The sequence below is a fragment of the Dermacentor albipictus genome, chromosome 2 (genome assembly GCF_038994185.2).
Source record: "Dermacentor albipictus isolate Rhodes 1998 colony chromosome 2, USDA_Dalb.pri_finalv2, whole genome shotgun sequence".
Lineage (NCBI taxonomy): Eukaryota > Metazoa > Arthropoda > Arachnida > Ixodida > Ixodidae > Dermacentor > Dermacentor albipictus.
The window spans coordinates 178359561-178381883 of record NC_091822.1 but is presented as its reverse complement, the minus strand read 5'-3'; the positions used below and the strand labels follow the sequence as shown (position 1 = coordinate 178381883).

Here is a 22323-nt window from a genome sequence, read left to right as displayed (position 1 = left end):
ACCCTCCTTCTTCCAGCAGAATGTCGCAACTAGGCGTCATTTATTTTAAGCTTATCATAAACGCGACTAGCCTTGTTTTCCATTTTCATGGTCAAACCTAGGGACACACGGTGCAAACTGTGGCATTCATCTAACAATCATCGAGAAATCTTCTGAAACAGAGCCACTTTCATCCTTATGTTTGTGGCAGCTGCGCAGAACTACGAATTTTTTCTGTGAAGTAAAAGCAGCGCAATGTGAAGGCACGCACCCGGTTATTTTTTCGGCGAACGCGGTGAATACGCTCAACTGTTTTTACCTAGATACCGACCATACCCTTGAAAATATCGTTGGCAACTTTTTATCGAAGCTCAGTATTGGTTTCGCTTCCCTCTACCTCTAGCCAAAACATAGCAACGTTGTTTGGACGTCCCCTATCTTCATTTGGTTTCTCGGTCACGCGCGGAAGTCATTTATCCGTAGCGTTGATATAACTTTCACATGTCTGAATTTTCGTTTGAGGATGTTTACGAGAGTCACGGGAGTTTTTCAATGTCGGAAAACTTCAGTTGAACGCGTTCAATCCTAGCGTGCAGGCCGAGGTGAGGGTCTTTGATTTCTGTAAGAGTGCCCGGAATATCATTGTGTATCTTATCATCGGGGCCTGGGTTTTACTCAACGTCGTCACTGAGGTTTCGCAGCAAATAAACCGCTGCGCGAGGTCGCGGGACCGAATTCCGGCCACAGCTGCCGCATTTTGATGGGGACGAAATGCGAAAACACCCGTGTACAGTCGCGATCAATTTGAAGGTGATCGCTCGAGCGGCGACCAAAACTAGGAGCAGCGCCACGTTACGTCATCACCGTCGGTCGAGAGGGAAACATCAGATAGCTCCCCTCTCTCCCTTTTGGTGTTCCCTGAAAAGCTGTCACCCCCGTCACCGTTCACGGCATAACCTGCGAAGTCATTTAGATTGCGTTATGAGCTTTTGCATAGAGGCCTCATTGTTAGCCAAGATATGCATGAGGAAGCGACGCACACAGATCATTGCCATGAAAGGGAAACAAACACAAAAATATGGCGAGTTTGTCTGGGGTGTGATGGTTGCAGCCTGGAAGAGCATAATAGGGGAAGAAGGCAGCGCAATTTTTATCTTCGCAGTTCCGAAATCGGCCGCTATGCTGCTTGGACGGCCTGCCTATCGACGCTCGCGCGGTCACCTTCAAATTGATCGCGACAGTACTTAGAATTATGCGCACGTTAAAGAACCCCATGTGGTCCAAATTTTAAGGGAATCGCGGCGTGCCTCACAATCAGGTCGTGGTTTTGGCACATAAAACCCCATAATTTATTGAAACACACAGCGGGGGATTGGCAGCGCCAAAAGAGGCATACTGAATTACTTCTAATAGACTTTAGGCGGTACCATATGGCACCAACCTGGAGAAAGATCGCGGCACTCAGCATCATGCGCCGAACGGTGCCACCGAGCAGCTCCCCGGCTGGTGACGTCACGCCGCAGGCGGAATTCAATCTTATTGCAAGCGTTCTCTGCTCGGTGAAAGTGTTGTCATCAGCTTAAGGGACATGGAACTGTGGAAGCACACGTGCTGACGTCACCAGGACAGATCAATGGACTCTGCTCAATGCCGCTGCGCACTGCGTTGGCTTCACCCGGAACAGGCAACTTGCAGTTCGCGGCGACCAACGCCATTTCCCATGCCTCGCCACCTTCACGTGGCAGACGAGGCAAGCATTGAGCAGAGTTCATTGCTCCGAGCAACGCCTGGCACCGCTGGTGTCACGGCGCGCGCACGCGTTATGGCGCCGCTATTTTCATATTTCGCGCGTTTTTCTTTTTTATAACGTGGAAAAAAGTAATTACGCGAGATATAGCGCACTGGAAACAACTGAATCGGGTGTTCTGAAACGCAATTATTACCTTCCTTTAAAAATTCGCGCCCTAATCCAGTAAAGGAAAGGTTCGTTAATTAACGTGGCTATCCATAAATATGAAAAGAAATCCTCCTGTTGCGGTACGTCTCTGCTGACGGAATACCATTGATTGCGTCATCGTGTATTCTACATTTTATTTTTGAGAGCTTGGCTAACTTTGGCCCTGTATATGCTGCCATAAGGTGTTCCCACGCATGTCAAACTCGCGTAGCCGTGGACGACACAGGCGCGCAACGTGGCTAACGTGGGTTGCTGTGGTCTCCGCGTTCGCTGCCCCGTCACGACTTGATATCGGTTTGCGCTCATCGGAGACAGCCGCTGTGACACGAGTCGGATGCATAGCGTGTACGGTCGAGTCGAAGGTACGTAATTGTATGCGTCCATATGGATCGTGAGAACACAAACACAGATACAGCGCCAGCGGAACTGCGCTTTTCTTTGATTTAGCTTGAATTTTGGACGCGGCACATTCTGTATTTAACGCTCGAATATTAATGAACGCACTGCAATGAGCACAGCTTTCATCCTGGTGCTTTCACGTGTTGTCAAAGTGTGCTATAAGCTATCCATGTCTTGTTAGATATGGAGCTGTTTCCTGTGCCTACTTCGAGTTCCCCAGACAACATCGAATCGCAGCACATTCCAGAGGAGCGCTCGAGCAAACAAGTTCACGTGCAAACAAGTTCGTACGCCGCCGGTAGCTATTCTCTGCTTGACTCTTCCAGAAAGCGAGGGGATAGCCCGGCACTGTTGACAGTAAAGTGGGTGCCAAACCAAGACGGCGGTAATGCGCCGTGACAACCGGACGGCTGTGATGTACCGGGAAGGCCCAAGCGTCCCTCTTCTTCGCCTTTGAAGAAGCCATTTGCCGCCACAGCGGGGCCGTTCCACCGGGAGCAGGTGAGCCCTCGGACAATGGGGCCCAATCGTCCCCCTTCTCCGCCTTTGAAGAAGCGCATTGCAAGTCAGCAAGGCAAGACCGCAGAGAGCCACCGGGTGTGACCCGCGACACGGGCGCCACCCATTGGCCGAACATGACTCGACTTCCAGTCCTCGAAGGGTTTAAAAGAAGCATTCCAGAGAGACCAGAGCATTCCCTGATTGACCTCTCTCGAACTTCTTACCGCGGGCCGCAGCGTCCGAGTTGTCGCCGGCCCTTTGACTGTACGACTGTTACTTGACTCTCACCTCTCTGTATGTAATGTAAAATAAATCCTCCAAGTTTGTTTTCATCCCGAAGTCCGTCCTTCAACTCCTACAGTCTTCGCATTTGGGCAGCCCCACCCTGCTTGTGGTCACAATGCATTTTCTTTCTTACAACAATGCTAATCGTACAGGAACGTGCGAGAAGTCCGTGGCAACTAAGGAACTGAAGAATCCGAGCCAATAGAGCGCCTATTGTGATGAAGTCGGTACTGGCTTCACCGTCCCTGCAAAGTTAGCGGACCTCAAGCCGGCGTTCCCAACGCGAGTCAAAACTGACAGGTGTCTCGCTTTATTGGATGCCAGAGGCCGGGCCTTTGCCTGCTACGTGGGCTGCTTGGCCTTTTCAGGTGCCTTCGCACAAACGAAGAATCCCTCTTCAGTTAACCACTGTCGTAGGCGTCTACGACTCGGATGGCCGCCCAACTGCAGCCGCTAAAGTTCCTGAGCTGCGCTATGCCGCGACAGTCGAATAAATAGCGTCGCCAGCTTCGGACCAGTCGAGTGCGACGACGACTTCAGCGATATTCTGAGCGCAGGCAACGCTGTTTTCTTTTTCACAGTAAATTTTTTTCTGGCAGTTTGACAACTTCCCGTGCAGTACATTTGGATAGCCGCAGGTATGAAACTACAACCATGCGCTCGAAACTTGTTCTCAATAAGCGCAACGGCATGTACTTTATTGATTGCCCATGGATAACACTATGGCGTCCTTCAACCATCATAGCGGAAATGTTAACAGGGATGGACGTCGATCGGCGAATTTGATTGAGGTCGATAGCTGCATCAATGAATGAATGTATAACGTTTAGCTCAGGTATGTAGATTGAACGCATTTCCTTTCTGGTTCGTTCATTTCACTTTCGTATGGGCCGAAACACTGATGAAAATGACTCAAAATAAGAAAAAAATCTGTGCTGATACTCTGAAATAAAGACGAATAAAAATTTGAGCTTGCATCCTCTCAAGTGTCAGAAAGGTGATAAATGGCGATGCGAGGAATAGCGCAAATAGAAACACAAACGGGAAAAGCAGAGGGCAAACGCGCTAACGTTTATTCGTGTCCCTGCCACCATTTTTTTTTTGCTGCGATTAAAAGCAACTTGTTCTTTGCGGACATACCATTTTCAAGTTTGGTAAATGAATACACGACACGCACATTACACGCTCTATTGTTTTTCTTGCAGTGATGATTGGGAAGCCTTCCGGCCCCACACCAACGTTCTGTGGCTCCATTACTTGCTGACGAAGCTGTTCCGGAAGCTGCCCAAGAGGAAGCAGGTCGGTCAGCCATCCACTTCTCGCGGCCGTTTTGCCGCCTGGATGGACGTCATCCTTTCTTTGCCGTCGGCCGAGCAGTTCGTGGTTGGCCAGGTCCTTCCACACCTGGAACGCGACGCCGAGGCACCGCGCAGAGCTACGCGGGCGAAGGGGCCGCACACTGAGCAGCCGCACGCCATGAATCGGCGGGCGCACCGCTAAGTGCGCCTTCGTGCACTTAGCGATATATATATATATATATATATATATATATATATATATATATATATATATATATATATATATATATATATATATATATATATATATGTATATATAGTGTGTGTGTGTGTGTATATATGTATGTATGTGTATATATATAGCACCGCATAGATTTATTTGTTTGAAAGATTGCGTGCCGCAATTTCAACTTGGCAACCTTTTTTTTTCTGTACTTCTTTTGTAGAGTAAAGATATTCTTATTCCATCTTACTTATGTCTTGCGATTTTATTTATTTCTTGAATGAAGATAACATGGATGTTCAGCGTGCGTGAGAAAAATGACCGTTTAATATCGAGTCCAACATCTCCAATTTCTAAAAAGGTGAAATGAAAAGTTTTATGGTTTGTGTTCAGCAACAAAACACTTGTGCACCTTATTTGATACGGGTACACCGTCATGTAGTATGGTAACATCAGATTAACGATGACCAATAAAAGTAATGAAAAAGAAACCGAAGGGCGCGTGCCAAATGCATTTAGTATTGTAGTGCTCGCTTAGAAAGTTAAGTCCAATGCATCATTTTCAAGGAATCCAAGTACGGTGAGAGTGAATAAACTTTTATTTGGTCCAGCAAAACGCTATAAAACGAGCACCCGGCTAATCCCACGACTGGGCTGACAGATCTAGTCTGCCGGCCCGATCGCGGGCGCGCTGGACGGCCAGGATTTGGTCCCAGAGCATATGAGGCAAAGTAGCAACCTCACCAGAGGCCGCGTAAGAACAATTCGGATAATTCTCGGGATATATGCTCTTAACTAACGCCTGATTTGGGTAGGAGTTCGTTTGCAGGAGTCTGAGTGTGACCGCCTGCAGTCTGCTTAGCCTAGATTGAGGTGGCGGGAAGATCCTTCTAAGTAAAACAATTTAGTAAGTTAATTGTGCGTTATAGGAGCGGCTCTGTGTCCGGGGAGAGAGTCGCCAGATCCGAGGGCAGCGCGGTCGGTAAAACCACGCGCAGCCTCGAGGGCAGACTCGTTAAGGTTCAGAGGAACCCCATCATCGCCCCGACGTGTGCAGGGAACCAAAGGATCGAGTATATGGAGGTGTCGCCGTGTTTGGCGCCTTTCAGAATTCGAATTGCCTGCCGGGCTACCCGGCCTTTCTGGAATGCACTGACGGCCACTTTCGAATCACTATACACCCTTTCTCTCCGACATTCTTGCGTGGCAAGTGCAATGGCCACTTGGTCGGCCACCTCAGGGTTCGTCGACCGGATGGGAGCACAGTTGATGACTTTGCCCAGCGTGTCCACGACGGAAGCCGCAAAAGCCTTGCCGTCTCGGTATGTAGCTGCACCCACAAAGCTTGGTTCGATCTTGTCCTTGTTTATTTGCTTCAGTACATTCCATGCAATGCCTCATAACGTCGAGCGTACCGGAATCTTGGAAAAACACTAACATAATCCTAATCCACAGGAAAGGGGACGCCAAAAACCTGAAAAATTATACACCGATCAGCTTACTGTCCGTTGCCTACAAACCATTTACTAAGGTAATCGCAAATAGAATCAGGAACAGCTTAGACTTCTGTCAAGCGAAGGACCAGGCAGGATTCCGTAAAGGCTACTCAACAATAGATCATATTCACACTATCAATCAGGTGATAGAGAAATGTGCGGAATATAACCAACCCTTATATATAGCTTTCATTGATTACGAGAAAGCATTTGATTCTGTCGAAACCTCAGCAGTCATCGAGGCATTACGGAATCAGGGTGTAGACGAGCCGTATGTAAAAATACTGAGATATCTATAGCGGCTCCACAGCCACCGTAGTCCTCCATAAAGCAACAAGATCCCAATAAAGAAAGGCGTCAGGCAGGGAGATACGATCTCTCCAATGCTATTCACAGCGTGTTTACAGGAGGTCTTCAGAGGCCTGGATTGGGAAGAAATGGGGACAAAAGTTAATGAAGAATACCTCAGTAACTTGCGATTCACTGATGATATTGCCTTGCTTAGTAACTCAGGGGATCAACTGCAATGCATGCTCGCTGACCTGGAGAGGCAAAGCAGAAGTGTAGGTCTGAAAATTATTCTGCAGAAAACTAAAGTAATGGTTAACAGTCTCGGAAGAGAACAGCAATTTACAATTGGTAGCGAGACACTGGAAGTAGTAAGGGAATACGTCTACTTAGGGCAGGTAGTGATGGCGGATCCGGATCATGAGACGGAAATAATCGGAAGAATAAGAATGGGCTGGGGTGTGTTTGGGAGGCATTCTCAGATCATGAACAGCAGGTTGCCATTATCCCTCAAGAGAAAAGTGTATAATAGCTGTGTCTTACCAGTACTCACCTACGGGGCAGAAACCTGGAGGCTTACGAAAAGGGTTCTACTCAAATTGAGGACGACGCAACGAGCTATGGAAAGAATGATAGGTGTAACGTTAAGGGATAAGAAAAGAGCAGATTGGGTCAGGGAGCAAAGGCGAGTTAATGACATCTTAGTTGAAATGAAGAGAAAGAAATGGGCATGGGCAGGACATGAAAGGAGGAGGGAAGATAACTGATGGTCATTAAGGGTAACGGACTGGGCTCCAAGGGAAGGGAAGCGTAGCAGGGGGCGGCAGAAGGTTAGGTGGGCGGATGAGATTAAGAAGTTTGCAGGGACGACATGGCCACAATTATGACGTGACCGGGGTTGTTGGAGCAGTATGGGAGAGGATTTTGCCCTACAGTGGTCGTAACCATGCTGCTGCTGCTGATGATGATGATGACAACGACAACGACGATGATGATGATGATGATGAACATAACACATTTAGGGCGGGATAGTCACTGCAAATTTGAAGCCGGCCAGTACGCAACGTGAAGCTCAATTCTAGGGGTGTGCGAATTTTGAAACAGCTGTTTGAATGCCAGTCAGATATCATCCTTTTATTATTCGTATTTGATTAGAAAGAAAAAAAAACAAAGAACAACACAAACATTCAACATTTTTCGAATAGTCGACCTTGTTCGTCTACTGGTTACGCTACAAATATTCGTAATAAATGGGATATATTGCTGAATTTACGGGGCCAGACTGCACTCTTGTGCTTGTTCACATTTGACTCGCTATGGTGTGCCCGATCTTGCGCTACTTGCTACCTTCACCTGGCGGAATTTAGCGCCAATAGTAGGCTCAGCCACCAGATTGACAAGGTTTGCGGGACAACTAACCTCTCAATGGCAAGGGGCATGGTGAGCCAGTCAACTGTCACTTCGATCCCTGCTTGACGCTGGCTGCTTTACCAGCGGCCAATCGAAGCAGCTCGGGCCTTTGGACGTCAGCGTATCTAGTGAAAAACCCAATAAATCGTTAGTAGCGTCCTATATTATTTCACCGCGTCGGCGCGTGTGTCCGACAAGGACTGCGTTGAAGGCCACAATACAAGATTGAATGCAAAAGTAATACATCCAAAGCGCCCTCAGCTTTTCGCTGTGCAGTTTACTCGGTGCGACAAAAGCAACACCTGCCATCGTCGTTTCGCCCGCTTCGCACAAGCATCGCAGTCCACGTTTAGAGCGTGTTGACGTTCTTTGTTCGTTCCTTGTTTTCAATAAGACGGGCAGAACGCGTGATTTTCAGAGCTCAGGCCACGTGCTTATATTTTATTTGTTGTAATTTGTTCCTCCTGTCTTTTTTTTCGCAGCCTCCATAATTCAGACGCTCCGCAATCCGTCTCTCCAGCGGTGCAGGTGCGCATGTACAGAAGAACGCGTCACGCCAGCAGAAGGACCGCAGGTATACATGGCGGCACCAAACGAATACAACACGGTGAGATGCAGTATTAATTGATGGCGTTTAATGTCAGCAAGAGTGGTTGCTGAAAAAAGCTTCGTGAAACTCCTCTCGGGGCTATACAAATTCTGATGCGCACTCTTGATTTAAGCTTGTTTGAGCCAGCACTGACGCTTCCATATCCTCTGGTGCGACGCGTAATGAAGAAACGGCTGTCTACGAAGCAGGCAGAGACGCGATCGCTTCCATAGTGCAAACGCTTTCTTGCCTTTACAGCACGCATCCAGCCACAATAAATAAACAGAGCGCACAAATCCCACTTCGAGTCGTATGAATGCCATAATAAAGCAGTCGCAAATGCAGTGCGACAACCTTCGTGCTAAGCTGCTGCAGTTCATTAGAGCGGCCAGCAGAGAATAACGGCGTCAATCTTTGGCATTCGCCGAAGGCTGGAATGGGACACAGCGTGGTGCGGTCACTCGCGTCGTGTGCTAGCGCTCGCAGCGTCGGCGTACGCGATTTCCCGAAGAAGCTCACTGAACCCTGCTGCCACTGCCGGTAAAAGTGCATCTTGTGTCATGCTGACGAAGTAAGTTTACCGGCTGTACCAGTCGAAGAAAAGAGCAACCAGCCGTCGGACCATCAAACGGCGGCATAGGGACAGGGCTCCGAATGTTGTCCACCGCAGTCGGGCCGTCTGACGACAGTATCAACCTATGGCATGTGGCATGTTTCGCGTCCAAGCCTTGGGGTGGCGCCACCATCGAAACGACGACAGCGCACCGCCGGCAGCGGTAATCGAAATGCCAGCTAGGCCTTTGTTATGTAAACTTTTTTTGCAACTCATCAAACCAGCACGTACAAAACAATATTTCTATCTGAAATTATAAATCTTTCGAAGCAAATTCAGCCTAAATGCTGAAAATTTTGATAACGTGACTTCTCAAATGGTTAACTGCGAGAGAGCAGGCATTCTGGACCAGAAGTCGAACAGTCGTGACAGGATTCACCCTTGTGAAAGCTACGTGTTTTCACTCAAACAGGAAGCACTGGCTCAATTCAAGTTGCAGTTTATGAATATTGTGAACGAAGTGACGTGACATCTTCAGCTACAAAAGTGGAGGAACTTTAGTAACATACAAGCGTGCGACGGCATTATGTGGTCGGATGTGTTTCTTCATTCAACAGCGGACAGCCTTTGTTCACCAGAAATGTGTGGCGAGACTGTACGTAGTATCTTTTTGCATATAAACAACTATGCGTGTTACACACCAGTATATGTTTGAAACGCTATTCATGTGCTTTTTATTTCATGTAAACATCGTTGATGTGCGTTATAATAAAGTTGTTTATTGGGAGGAAGTTTGTGTGATTAGCGTCGTGATTTCTCTCGGACTGTGCAGCAGTGCCAAACTTCAAAGGTGAATAAGAATATATATAAGTGAATATATATAAAAGGTAAAGAATGTATATATAGTGGGATATACCTGGCCGAAGCAAGCGGTAGCGCAAAAGCAATAGCAGAAGCAGACGACGCCGGTGTCGGTCGTCTGCTGTGCGGTATTCCTCACAAGCGTCATAGCGCTTTCGATACGCATGCAACTCTCTAAGCCACTAAAATTATTCAGACGTCGCCTATATTTTTAAATTTAAACTGGTAGGGAATAATATTCAAAACATTATCTACTATAAGTAAGTAAATAGTTTTCTGGTATCAGTGCAACTACCATTAGGATCCAGGGCGCGCTAGCGTCGCCTGCAAAGAAATGGCTCCATTGGTCCTATGGGAATGTCACGGGCTTGAAAGTATCGACAAAGGCATATAAATTTACAATTTATTTTGTTTTTCTACAATCTTAAGTTCTCAGTTGCTCACCCGCGCCACCTGCACATATGACGCTCGGATATATATCATACAACGAAAGAAAAAATGTTAAAGATCGAAACGTTTCGAGACCGCTCTTACGCTAAATTTGGCACTTCCGGAGTCTGGCCACGACAGTGCGGTGCAGAATGTTTTCCTCGGAAGCCCTACGAGACAATATTTAAAAACGTTTACTGATCAGCTAAAATAGAAAAGGTAAATGCTCGTGCCGATTTGAATGGTACATAAAAATCAGGCAACAATGTACAGCACGCAGTTGCAGCAGTTAGCAAACACTGAAACATTGTAAACTATTCTTACATAATAACTATAAAAAAATAGGGGAACAATTTTTTGTAGACGATGAATACACCTATATTTGACAGAAAAGCATTTTTAATTTGATGTCTGTAAAACCCTGGTCGCAAATCGCATTTTGTGAAAGTCCGTCACGTTAGCTGAACACCACTTCTGACGTAAGTTCATTCAGCCACACAACACCGGCATACTATCTTTATATAATTACATCTTATGTTTCTTTAAAAAATTAAATATCTGACACCTATCGACACCAAATAGCGGGTTTTATTTTTGTCGCAAAATATGGGCAACCCTGAAAACACGACATAAAATTTAGGCAACCTAAAAAATTGCTTCCGTGGAATGTTGTTCAAATCGCTTGCGCGATTCAAAAAAGCGCGGAAACTTGCTATTGGTTGAAAAAAAAAATAGACGAGCTAAATTTTCGGTAAAAAGAAAAATTTGTAGCAACCGAAACTGCAGCTTTTCGCACTCCTCCGAGATCAGAAATCGTCGTTACGGATCCTGACACACCGCTTTGATTCGCTGTTCGTTTTTTACTCTAAATTAATATTGACGTGGTTTGTTTTTCCACGTGACCTAAGGGTAACACTGGAGCATTTGTGTTAACAAGCGAGGAAGACAAACAACTACGTAGAACAATAGAAAGAGAAATCTAATGTGTTAAGCGTTTTGAGGCCGTACCAACTTGTTATGCCAAAGGAAGACAGCGTTTTGTCTTGAGTTTGTATTATTACTAATAATAAAGTTGCGCACGAGCACTTGTATACCCCCGCTCGTAGCGTAAAATAGGGACGTACACAAGAGAAACAGTTTCCTCCATTTCGCAGCCTTTCCGGCGAGCCAGTGACGTCTGCTTTGTCGTCTGCTAGCCTAGCAAGGAAAAACTTCCTTGAAGACATTCGTTGTTCGTCTGCATATGTAGCTGTTGGTTTCATCGTGAAATATGTTAGACACAGCGACGGATACCTGAATGTAAGGCAATAATACAGTAGGTTTACTGCGAATTGACCGCTGCCCTAGACCTTTAGGGCCCAAACAATGAAACGTTCCTTTCCTTCGAGCGCTTCCTAACCTTACGTGAGGCCTCCTTACAGCGAAGGACCGATGGAGGAAGCAAGCATACTCTGAAAGCTCCCTTCACCCGTCCTCACGTAAAGAGCGGTTGCCGCCATGCCTGGGTTCGAGATTATCTCTTACAAGCTTTAGGCGAACACCAGAACACCACTATTCAATAAAAAAGGTTGTTTAGTCGCACAATCTTTATGTTCATGAGCTGATATAAAGAAGCGCGGACGCTTTTTTCTAGTTTCTTTTTTCTAGCGCATTACAGTGCAAAACTTGATGTGCTCCAGCAACGGTGGCACGCCGGCGTCTTGCAACGCCTAGCAACGCCTAGCAATATGCTTTCATGCCGCACGCGTCACTGAAACGAACATGCCTGGCAAGACGTACCGTGCTCACGCTTCTCCGCAGGTGGGCGACAGTGCGCATGCGCAAGCAAACGTCACGTGGTTAAGCAGTGAGGCGAAGCGCTCGTTCAGGGTCAGGAGCGGCGTAAGGACGCATGAAGGTAGCGTGGCCCAAACAATAAAACGTTCCTTTCCTTCGAGCTCTTCCTAACCTTACGTGAGGCCTCCTACAGCGAAGGACCCATGGAGGAAGCAAGCGTACACTGAAAGCTCCCTTCACCCGTCCTCACCTAAGGAGCGGTTGCCGCGTGCCTGGGTTCGAGATTATTTCTTCAAATCTTTCCGCGAACACCATTATTCTATGAAAAAATGTTGTATCGTCGCACAATCTTTAAATTGAATAGCTAATATAGAGAAGCGTGGACGCTTTCTTCTAGTTTGTTTACTAAAGTTAAAAAAAAGTTGCGCATTACGGTGCAAAACTTGATGTGCTCCAGCAACGCTGACACGCCGGCGTCTTGCAACGCCTAGCAACGCCTGGCAATGCTTTCATGCCGCACGCGTGACTGAAACGAACATGCCTGGCAAGACGTACCGTGCTCGCGCTTCTCCGCAGGTGGGCGACAGTGCGCATGCGCAAGCGAATGTCACGTGGTTAAGCAGTGAGGTGAAGCGCTCGTTCAGGGCCAGGAGCGGCGTAAGGACGCATGAAGGTAGCTTTGTAGCTACCTTATGCTGAGGAAGCACCAAGGACGCCTTCACCGAGGGCCCCTCAGTAAGGAAGCTTTCACAGTGACATAAGGTAGCCTCACCGCAATGAAGGCTTCCTTAGTGAGGAAAAGAGGGTTTCATTGTTTCGCTCCTTACGCTGAGGAATTACCAAGGAAGCCTTCACCGAGGGCGCCTCAGTAAGGAAGCTTTCAGAGTGACATAAGGTAGCCTCACCGCAATGAAGGCTTCCTTATTGAGGAAAGGAGGGTTTCATTGTTTGGCCCTAGGTGTCTACTCCTACAGTGAAAATTGCAGCCACTATATAACGGTACTCCGTAAGTTATTTCAGATTTTCAAAACCACATGAAACTATCGAAACGGAAATCTAGTGAGCAACGAGTTTAAAGGGGGTTCCTAACAGGTTTCAGTACTCGTTCTAGTACTTATACGGAAATTAAACTGCGCCAGTGACAGAAGTTGCAAGCGCTGTTACGACGTTTACCAGGCTGTCGTCTTTTGCGGCCGGTGTATTCGATTAGCTCCACCTTGAACTCTGTCGCCAGCCACACACAAACAACTTAAAGGAGAATAAAATAAAAACATCGAAGCCCCTTTTTTCTTCTTTAAAATTCTAGGGTGTAAAGGTGCTATGCAGTGAAGGCAAAACGCGGAGCTGGTTCAAAGTAATGCTGTGTGTCCCGATTTAAAAACAAAAAAAGGAGTTCAACAAAACTTTCCATTAGAAAATTTTCATAATCAGATGTCAAGAAGCGGCATAGTTTCCAGTGCACTATCCTTCATGTTTGGCTTCCCTATCATTCGTGTTCTTAAAGCGCAAATAATTATTTAAGGGGCCCCTCACAAGGTCTGGCCGTTTTGAGCTGACAAGCTCAGAGCATACATTGCGTGGTAACAATCGTGTCTGTAAAGTATTACATCGCCACGCGCCGTGGAAAGATCTGAAATTTCAAGGCGAACGCCGTTTCCCTTTTCACTCGCGGCCGCCGCGCTCCAAGCCGGACGGTGACGTAATCGTGCCTCTACGCCTACGTAATCGTGTCCGCAATGTGACGTCCTCGTAGGGACACGTGGCTTCGAGAATTATTCAAGACAACATCTGTTATCTGTGTGATCTGTTGCTTGAATTGACAACTGGAAGTTTGGAGAAATAAAAAAAAAACACAGAAACGGAATGTCTGCGTGTTTTTTTGTTTTACTTCGCGCAGGAGCAAGACAGATGTATTTCCGCTTCGTCTAATTTTTCCCACGCCCATGTGGTCACGTGCGCAGGTACCGAAACTATGCTATTTTCTACCATGTTCCTGCGCGTGATCACGCTCTGCGATCCACTTGTTCTGTCTCAGTATTCATGCGGCACTGAATTATGCTTCTAGTGACGTGTCCCTGAGCACAGCGCGCAAAATCATGCGCTGCGCGACGGTGGTGGTGGTGGTGAAAAACGTTTATTTGCTCTATTTACATATGGAGTTAGCGCTTCTTCAGATGGCTTCTTCCATCTTGATTTGCAGGGTTGGCGCCCCTAGTCCAGGGCCCCACTGAGGGTAGCTGCCGTGCGAGCACGCCTTACTAGCCCTTGCTGTACTTTCAGGATGTCGCTGGAAATCATCCTCTCCCACTGTTCCGCACTCGGGTTTTCTATTATGGTTATTTCTTTTGCTTTTTGGCAGGCCCACGTGATATGATATAGCGTGGGCTTGTCCCCGCACCAGGGGCATGTGTTCTCATATTGGGTAGGGTAAGTTTTGTTTAGAATGTATAAGTTCGGGTATGTGCCCGTTTGTAGTTGCCGCCAGATTACGGCTTCTTCTCTGTTGAGTTGTTTGTCTGGTGCCGGGTATCTCATTCGGGCGCCCCTGAAGTAGTTTAGCGTGTCAGCGTATGTTTGGCCTACCGGTTCTGGGTCCTCTATGGCAGCAGTGTTCTTGGACGCCCGGTTTGTTAGGTACCCTCGAGCTATCCTATCTGCCTCCAGATTTCCCTCGACACTCGTGTGTCCCGGTATCCAAACTATCGCGTGTTTGCTTTGCTTGTCTGTGGGTCGGCTTTAGAGTGGAGAATGCTCAGCGTTTTGCGGCTGATCCTGCCATTCATGTGATTCCGGCATGCTGTTTGCAAGTCTTTTAGAATCGTTAGGCATATGCCTAGTCGATATCCCTCCACTACCGCTAGAGCTACGGCCGCTTCCTCGGCTTTAACTACCGTGCAGTTCCGTATTGACGCACTGGTGATTTCCCTGACGTCCGGGCCAGTCACCGTCGCCACTTTATGCTTATTGCCTTCTCCTTTGCCGGCGTATGTTGCGGCGTCAACATACACCGTTTCGTTCCGGATGGCCAGTGTCCTTTGCACGTACTCTGCCCTCGCCTCCCTGCGTGCCTTGTGCAGGTTCGGGTCCATATTTCTGGGTATTGGTGCTAAACTGATGGTACTGCGGTACTCGTCCGGGATCGTCATGTTATCTTGTACTTCTCGTAGGGTTGATTCGCCGCCGTACCTGCCTAGAAGTCTTCTACCGGTTTCAGTTTGCTGTAGTCTTTGGAATTGTGCGATCCTTTGGGCTTCTTGTAGTTCCTCAAAGCTGTTGTGCAGCCCTAGGGCTAGCAGCTTCTCGGTCGACGCTGTTTGGGGTATTTGAAGCGCCGTCTTGAGTGCTCTCTTTAGGATGGTATCAATTTGCTGGATTTCGCTTTTGACACAGTTGTAGTACGGTAGGCTGTACACCACTCTGCTGACTACGAGGCTTTTTATCAGCTTGAGTGTATCTGCCTCCTTCATGCCATATCTTCCTTTCGACACCCGGTTTATCATTCTGGCCACTTGGTTGACTGCAGTCTTGGTTAGTGCTAGGGCGTATGTGCAACGCTGGTTTGTTTGCACCCACATCCCCAGTATTCTGCATTGCGTCACTTCCGTGATCTGGTGTCCCTTCAGGTAGATTTTCAGGGGCTCGGCCTCGTCGGTGGCCTTGCGTCTCCGGCGTACACTCAGGAGCTCAGATTTCTCCGTTGAGCATGCGAGTCCTCTTGCCCTGACATATGCGTCTACGCATGCTGCGGCCTCTTGCAACTTGAGTTCTTGGTATCCTAACGGAGCTCTTTGCGCCCAGATGATGATATCGTCGGCGTACATCGCATGACGTATACCCCCAATTTCCTCTAATTGTTTGGCCAGTCCTATCATTGCCACGTTGAAAAGGATGGGCGAGATAACTGACCCTTGTTGTGTGCCTTTGTTTGGAGTGCTGAACTTGTCTGATCTTAGCTCTCCTAGCCCGATGGTCGCAGTTCTGCCCGACAGGAATGCTTTGACATAGCCGTGTGTCTTTCTGCCGCAGTTCACGTTGTCTAGGCCCGTTAGTACGGCTTCGTGACTGACATTGTCAAAGGCGCCTTTGATGTCGAGTGCCATGATGATATTTTCTCCGTAGCCTGGGATTTCACTGAGTATTTCTTCTTTTATCTGCAGCAGCACGTCTTGCGTCGACAGCTTGGCTCTGAAGCCGAACATGCTGTGCGGGTATAATTCGTTATCGTCCATGTAGTCTTGAAGTCTCTTCGTAACCACTCTCTCGTATATCTTGCCCAAGCATGATGTGAGAGAGATTGGTCTGAGGTTCTCTACTTGGAGTTTCTTTCCTGGCTTTGGAATCATGATGATTTCAGCGTGTTTCCATTCTTCTGGAACTGTTTCCGCTCCCCAGTGTTGGTTGAGGTAGTCGGTTAACTTTTCGACTAACTCGTCACTGAGGTTGCGGATAAGTGCGTTGTTAATTTTGTCCGCACCCGCTGCCGTGTTTCTTGTTGCTCTTCTTATTGCCGCAGAAACTTCTTTCTTACTTATGGGCCTGTCCAATGCTTCATTTTCTCCCCCTTTATATCTTCCTGTGTAAGCGGCCGGGTTGCTGTCGCCAAAGCATTTCTTGCGTACTTTTTCTAGCAGTTCTTCATTCGTCCCTTCATACTGGTGAACCAGTCGATGGATGGCTTTGTTATTCTCTGACGTGGTTTTGGTCGGGTCTAGTAGGGCTTTGAGTATGCTCCACGTCTTTGCTGTGTTCAGGGTCCCGTTCAGTGAATTGCTGAACTGCTGCCAGTTTTGTCTCTCAAGCTGCTCCGCATACTCCTCCGCTTTCCTTGTGATATCTGCTATTTTTATTTTGAGCTTTCTGTTAAATTTCTGCCTCTTCCACCTCTTCGTGAGTCCCTTTCTTGCTTCCCACAGTCTGAGTAGCCTAGAGTCCACATCCGGTGTTTGCTGCGTGCGTTCTACTTCTTTCGTGAACTTCCTTACTTGTTCTTTGAGTTTTTCTCCCCATTTGGATATAGACTGGATTTCGCCTCTTGTCGTGTCGCTGTCCGACACTCTGAAGGCTCTCCAATCCGTGATTCGGGCTTTGCCTATTTGCCGTCTGATATTATGTGATGTCGTGATTTGTGTTCTTATTATATAGTGGTCGCTTCCTAGGTTTTCCATTAGGTTTTCCCACTCTGCTTGTTTTGTTCGCAGGACGAAGGTGAGGTCTGGGCAGGTATCTTCGCTTACCCTGCTCCCGGTTCTTGTCGGGTTTTCGGCGTCGGTGATTAGCTCGCACCCCGTGTTATCTGCCGCGTCGGCTACTGTCCTACCTTTTATTTCTGATGTCTTGTACCGCCAACTTTCCTCTCTGGCGTTGAAGTCGCCTAATATAACCAGCGCATTTCCTTTTGCGATTTTGTTTGCTCCTCTAAATTGCTCTTCAAATTTGGCCTTCTTTTGCTTAGGAGGACTATATACATTGACTATGAATATGCTTCCTCCTGCCCTTTTCTTTTTCTGAATTATTTCGACTATTACATGTTCTACGTCCATGTCAGCTATCCTGTCGCGTTGTATGGCCGTGAGGCTTTTGCTAACTAGGATCGCTGTCCTTTTCCGTTCTTCGTCCGGATTTTCGTAGCACGTGTAGCCTTGTAATTTTGGTTCTACGTTTGTTTCTTGTAGCGCAATTATGTCCGGAGGTAATAATCGCTTGTTAATGTATTGTTGTAGTAGTCCTTGTTTTCTTTTGTAACCTCCACAGTTCCAGTGCCATATTTCTTGTTTTTCTTCTTTTTTCTCTCTTTTGGCTCGAGCATCCATGATTATATTTCGGAGTTGTCTCTCGCGCTGTAGTTTTCTAGCATTGGGCGTCTCTGATTAAACTTGTCTTTGGCTCCCTCCGTAATTTTGTGTTTGCGCATGGTGCGGATGTCCGTACCCTGCATCATATTTGCTGTTTCATTTCTTGTATTGCTTTTTGCATTTCGGCCATGAATTGGGCAAAGTCCGGGTGGTTTGTTATCTCAGGTTGGCTAGGTGGGGGGGTTGGTGGCGTGAGCGATCTAGGGGAGCTACCTGATCTTAGCTCCTGCATCTCTTGCATTAGTCTAATAATTTTCGCGTCCTGCTCTTCGAGTTTTCTTTTGAGGACCTAATTTTCCTCCGATAGTTGTTTTTCCCTGTTGCTTATAATGTTTTGATTTTGATTGTCCGAGTGCGGATAAAGGGATTTGGAAGGGCCTGCTTCCCAGCTCACCTTTCTGCCGCCGTTGGGCTTCTTCTTGGCCATCTTCTGCTGCTGCTGGCCCTTGTCCTTGGTGGCCGGGGGCACCAATGGCGGGGATGATCTGGAGCCGCTGCGTGAGCGGCTCCGTGAGCGGCTCCGCCAGCGGCTCTGCGAGTGGTCCCACGACTGGTTCCGCTGAGCGGCTCCATGACCTGTCTTGTCCTCCCTCCGAGCTAAACCACCTTGGTCTCCGTTCCCGTGCCGTTCTATTCCGTTGCTGGTGTAGTTGCTGCTGTTGCCGGCCTCGCAGCTCTCTTGCTTTCTTGAGTCGGTCCTTGCAGTCCCTGGATCCCGTGGCGTGATTGCCTCCGCAGATCAGGCACTTGGCTTGGCATTGGTGGTTCTCTGGCGGGTTCGGCATACCGCACACCCTGCATGCCGTTGTGCTGGGCGCAGGGCAGACGTCGGACCGGTGGCTTTGCTGACAGCAAATGTAACACACCTGCCTCGTCGGTCTGTACGGGTAGCATCTGAATTCCCCTCCTGCGAAAAGCACGTACTTGGGTATGTTGGGGCCGTCGAAAGTGATAACCGCCGTTTGTTACTCTCCTAGCATTCTTGCCGTGAGTACTGTGACTCCTTGCGTGCGTACCTTGATTCTTCCTTAGAGCTCTTCCGACGAGGTCCCTGCATCGATGCCATGTATAACACCTCGCCTGACGTCTTCCGGTGGAGCCACGTACTTGTTGATTTCGTAGGTATAGCCTCTAAATTGTAGATTAGTCATCCCCAGCATCGTCTTCGCTGCTTCCTCGTTTGAGGTACTTGCGATGATGATGTTGTATCCCGTTCTTAGTCAGACGGTGACGTCGTCTTCTTTTAACATGCCGCGTCATGCCTTTACGATAGCTCTTGCAACATCGGTCGCTTTTAGCTCTCTGATTGGTAGCCCGTTCCTCGGGCGTATTATAATCTTCGCGTTGTCCTTGGGGAGCGGCGGTAACCTTTGTCTCGGCTGCCGTTGACCTTTGCTCGCAGCTGCTGCTCCAGCTGTCTTCGCGTTCGCGCCACCCTCTGCCGAGGCGGACGACGCCATCTTGCTATTCGTCTCCCCGCTCGGGGCTTCTTTCTGATTGAAAGTGGCGACGTTCCGGGATCCGCTCTTCTGTAGTTTCTTCTGGCGTTTAGAGTAGTAAATCTGCCAGTGGTCGTCGAAATTTTGCATACCTGAGGTACTGGGCTGGTCTTGCTGCATGGCGGTGGCTGCGAGCTCTCCGTCTCCGCTGGCCTCGGTCCCGGAGGAGCTGCTGTAGCGATCGTCCTCCATATCTTGAGATTCGAGCGGTTTTTGGAATGGGCCGCTCATGAAAAGCTTGGGGTTCGTTAGACTGCTGTGTCAAGCTACAAAATAAAAATTCAAATTCAAATTCAAATTCTTTATTTCTGCCTTGTACAAATACAGACAGCGGAGGCGCAGAAAAAGCTGTCAGAAACAGCTTGACAAAGCCGCAGCCCCCTTTCGCTTGGCAGTGGCTTCACAGCAAGGCTTTTAAAAGAAAGGTAATTGCAGTCTAATAACACTTATACATAATGAGCACATACAAAAGAAAACATAGCAAAATTATACAATATTTAGACAATATTCACCACAAAGAAGAACAGCACCTACATGGTAACATACATAGTACGCAAAGCACCGTTTGATGCAATGAAAAGATTAAAATTATTATGTACATAAGCATTTAAGAGGGAAGGAAGAGTGAATAGGAGGCGTTCTCTACCGGAATTTATTCGAGGGGTTGGCACTACTCAATTTTCCTTATGTCTTGTCTTGTAGGTCGCTTCTCGGGTACGTAAATCAGCAAGGTAACGTATGTGGTTTACGTTTCTCGTGTTTCCAGTTTAAACCGAACACTTAAAGGGATACAGAATAAAAATCGAAGAATATAGAGAAAGCCCCACAATTGTATTCCTAAGACACGATTGCTATAGTATATAGTGATTAATCAGGTTACTTTTGAGCGGATGGCTTTATTTTTGACTCTCTATGAGCGGCCACCGCGTCCCTCGCAAAGCGCTCCCGACAACAAGCCGGCGGATCTGACGTCACACCTACCCTCAGCAGCCGTGGAGCGAGCTGGCCGGCTGCGCAGTTTCGTTTTCCTCGCGCTGCGCAGTGCAAAATGCAAAGTTCTAGTGAGAGCGATAGCATGAGCGGAACTTATGACCCCGACTTGGATGAGCGGCCTACTGAACGACCACGAACGATAAAGGCGTATGCCTACGATCCGTCCGCGTCGTGAAGCAAAATTGGCGACGACCCGCTGCAGCAGTCCCCCTCCGCGGTGCCGAGAGAGTCTGGACCAGCAAAGTGCTGTTTACGCTGTGCATTCCATGTACACGCGTTCGCCTCGAGAGATCAGCGGCGGCATCATAGGTGGAAACCAGATATAAACGCGTTTCCTGCGGCTCGGATCGCAAGCTCGCACCTGTCACGAATGAGTTTGCGAGACCAGAGGCGCACGCCTCATTGACAGTGTTGCATCCGTGGCGGTGCGCCCAGCGTGATTCGCTCACGCAAACGCTTTGCCATGTTTGGCTTCAACAAAGTGAGGACGCTTATGCCTCAGGCTACGCAATGTGAGGCGACGTAAGGAATTTACTCTGCGTTCTGCGCAAAGCGGCTTGCTCCACCCGCTTGGATGGGTAGCTGCTAGCGCGTAAAACATGAAAGCCACCAATGCACAATACAGGTGCCGTGAGTACACACTGTACAAAAAAAAAACGTAGAAATCGTTGAAGACATATTGACGCGTGTAGACCTCCCTGTACCTACGCCATCGGAGCAGGTGTCGCCGGCGGCGTGAGCGTCGGCTGCCGACTCTCGCGCGGCAGGTGCTTGATGCGCGCAAGTAGCTGTTTTGAGGATAGATGCGAATAAGCAACGGGTGAAGATTGAAGCCAGGCATGTGCAGTGACTGAAATGCGCCTCTGTAAGCAGGGAGCGTCTTGTTATTCACAGAGTGAACGAGTATGTACATGCGCAGCGGTTTCAGCGTCCCGTTGTTTCATCGTAGCCGAGCACTCCTTCGTTTGGTGCACACGAGATGGCGCCGCCAGTTTCATATCGGCGTTTTTTTTTTGTTTTTGTCAGCCGTCGCTTTAGACGATGCGGATTTCGATTCATTCTGGCAGAATTCTGGCGGAAACATCGGGCTCCGAACGTCGTGCAAACGACAAATTTCGGTCAAACGGCCCCTGTGCGCAAAACTACAGCGTGAACAAGTACGCGAGAAAAAGACTACCGCTGCCTGCCGTTTTCACATGCGCACAGCAGACCCTCGGCATTTTGCGGCGTTGACACGGCTGCTCCATACATCAAACCACAAATCCACGAGATGAAAGACGAGGTTTTCGAACAGCTCACACGAGGAAGCGGTACGAATAGGACGGTCGAACAAAAAAAGTGCGTTGCTGCAAACGTCAACTCGCCCCTTCACGCGCTCAGTGTGGACGATCGCTCGCAATGGGCCTCGAGGTGGGTAAGCGTGACGTGATATCCGGTTTTGCCAGAGCTTTCGGAGGAGGCCGGTAGGTTCTGTGATTTGAGAAATATTCAGTAAAATAATTACTTTTCGCTCATTTCTTCTCAGAAAGAGTGTTGTTTTGGTCGCTCTCGGTGCGACAGCTATCACTGGAGACAGAAATCTCGGCAACAAATTTTTTATTCACTATCCCTTTAAGCGGTATTTGTACAAGTTGTGGATTTTCAGCACACTACTTTGCAGAAAGAGATCCGCGCTCGGTGAGCCCCAGGGGACATTGTGAACATGACGAAGGAACTTCTTCTGCAAAATGTAGATGCGCTGAAGACAGCTAATTGTGGCTGTTCCCCATACTAAATGGCAATAGTTTAAATAGGAGTAAAAAAGTGATATGTAGAGGAGTAATTTTACTTGCCTTGGAAGAACGTATCTGAGCCGGCCTACGATCCCAGTTATTTGAGCCAGTTTTGTTGTGATATGGTCCACGTGATTTTCCCAAGACATACAGGAGGAGAAAA

At 48.0% G+C, this 22323-nt stretch overlaps 1 protein-coding gene across 1 annotated transcript; it reads right to left on the bottom strand.

Moving 5' to 3' along the window:
• Positions 1-5664: 5664 nt before the first annotated feature.
• LOC139055818 (uncharacterized) lies at positions 5665-19587 on the bottom strand. The gene is made up of 4 exons (XM_070533363.1): positions 19488-19587; positions 18291-18604; positions 14959-16312; positions 5665-5972 (listed from the first exon to the last, which is right to left on the bottom strand). Exons 1-4 carry the CDS (start codon positions 19585-19587, stop codon positions 5665-5667), a joined length of 2076 nt encoding a protein of 691 aa, XP_070389464.1.
• Between the last annotated feature and the right edge of the window lie 2736 nt (positions 19588-22323).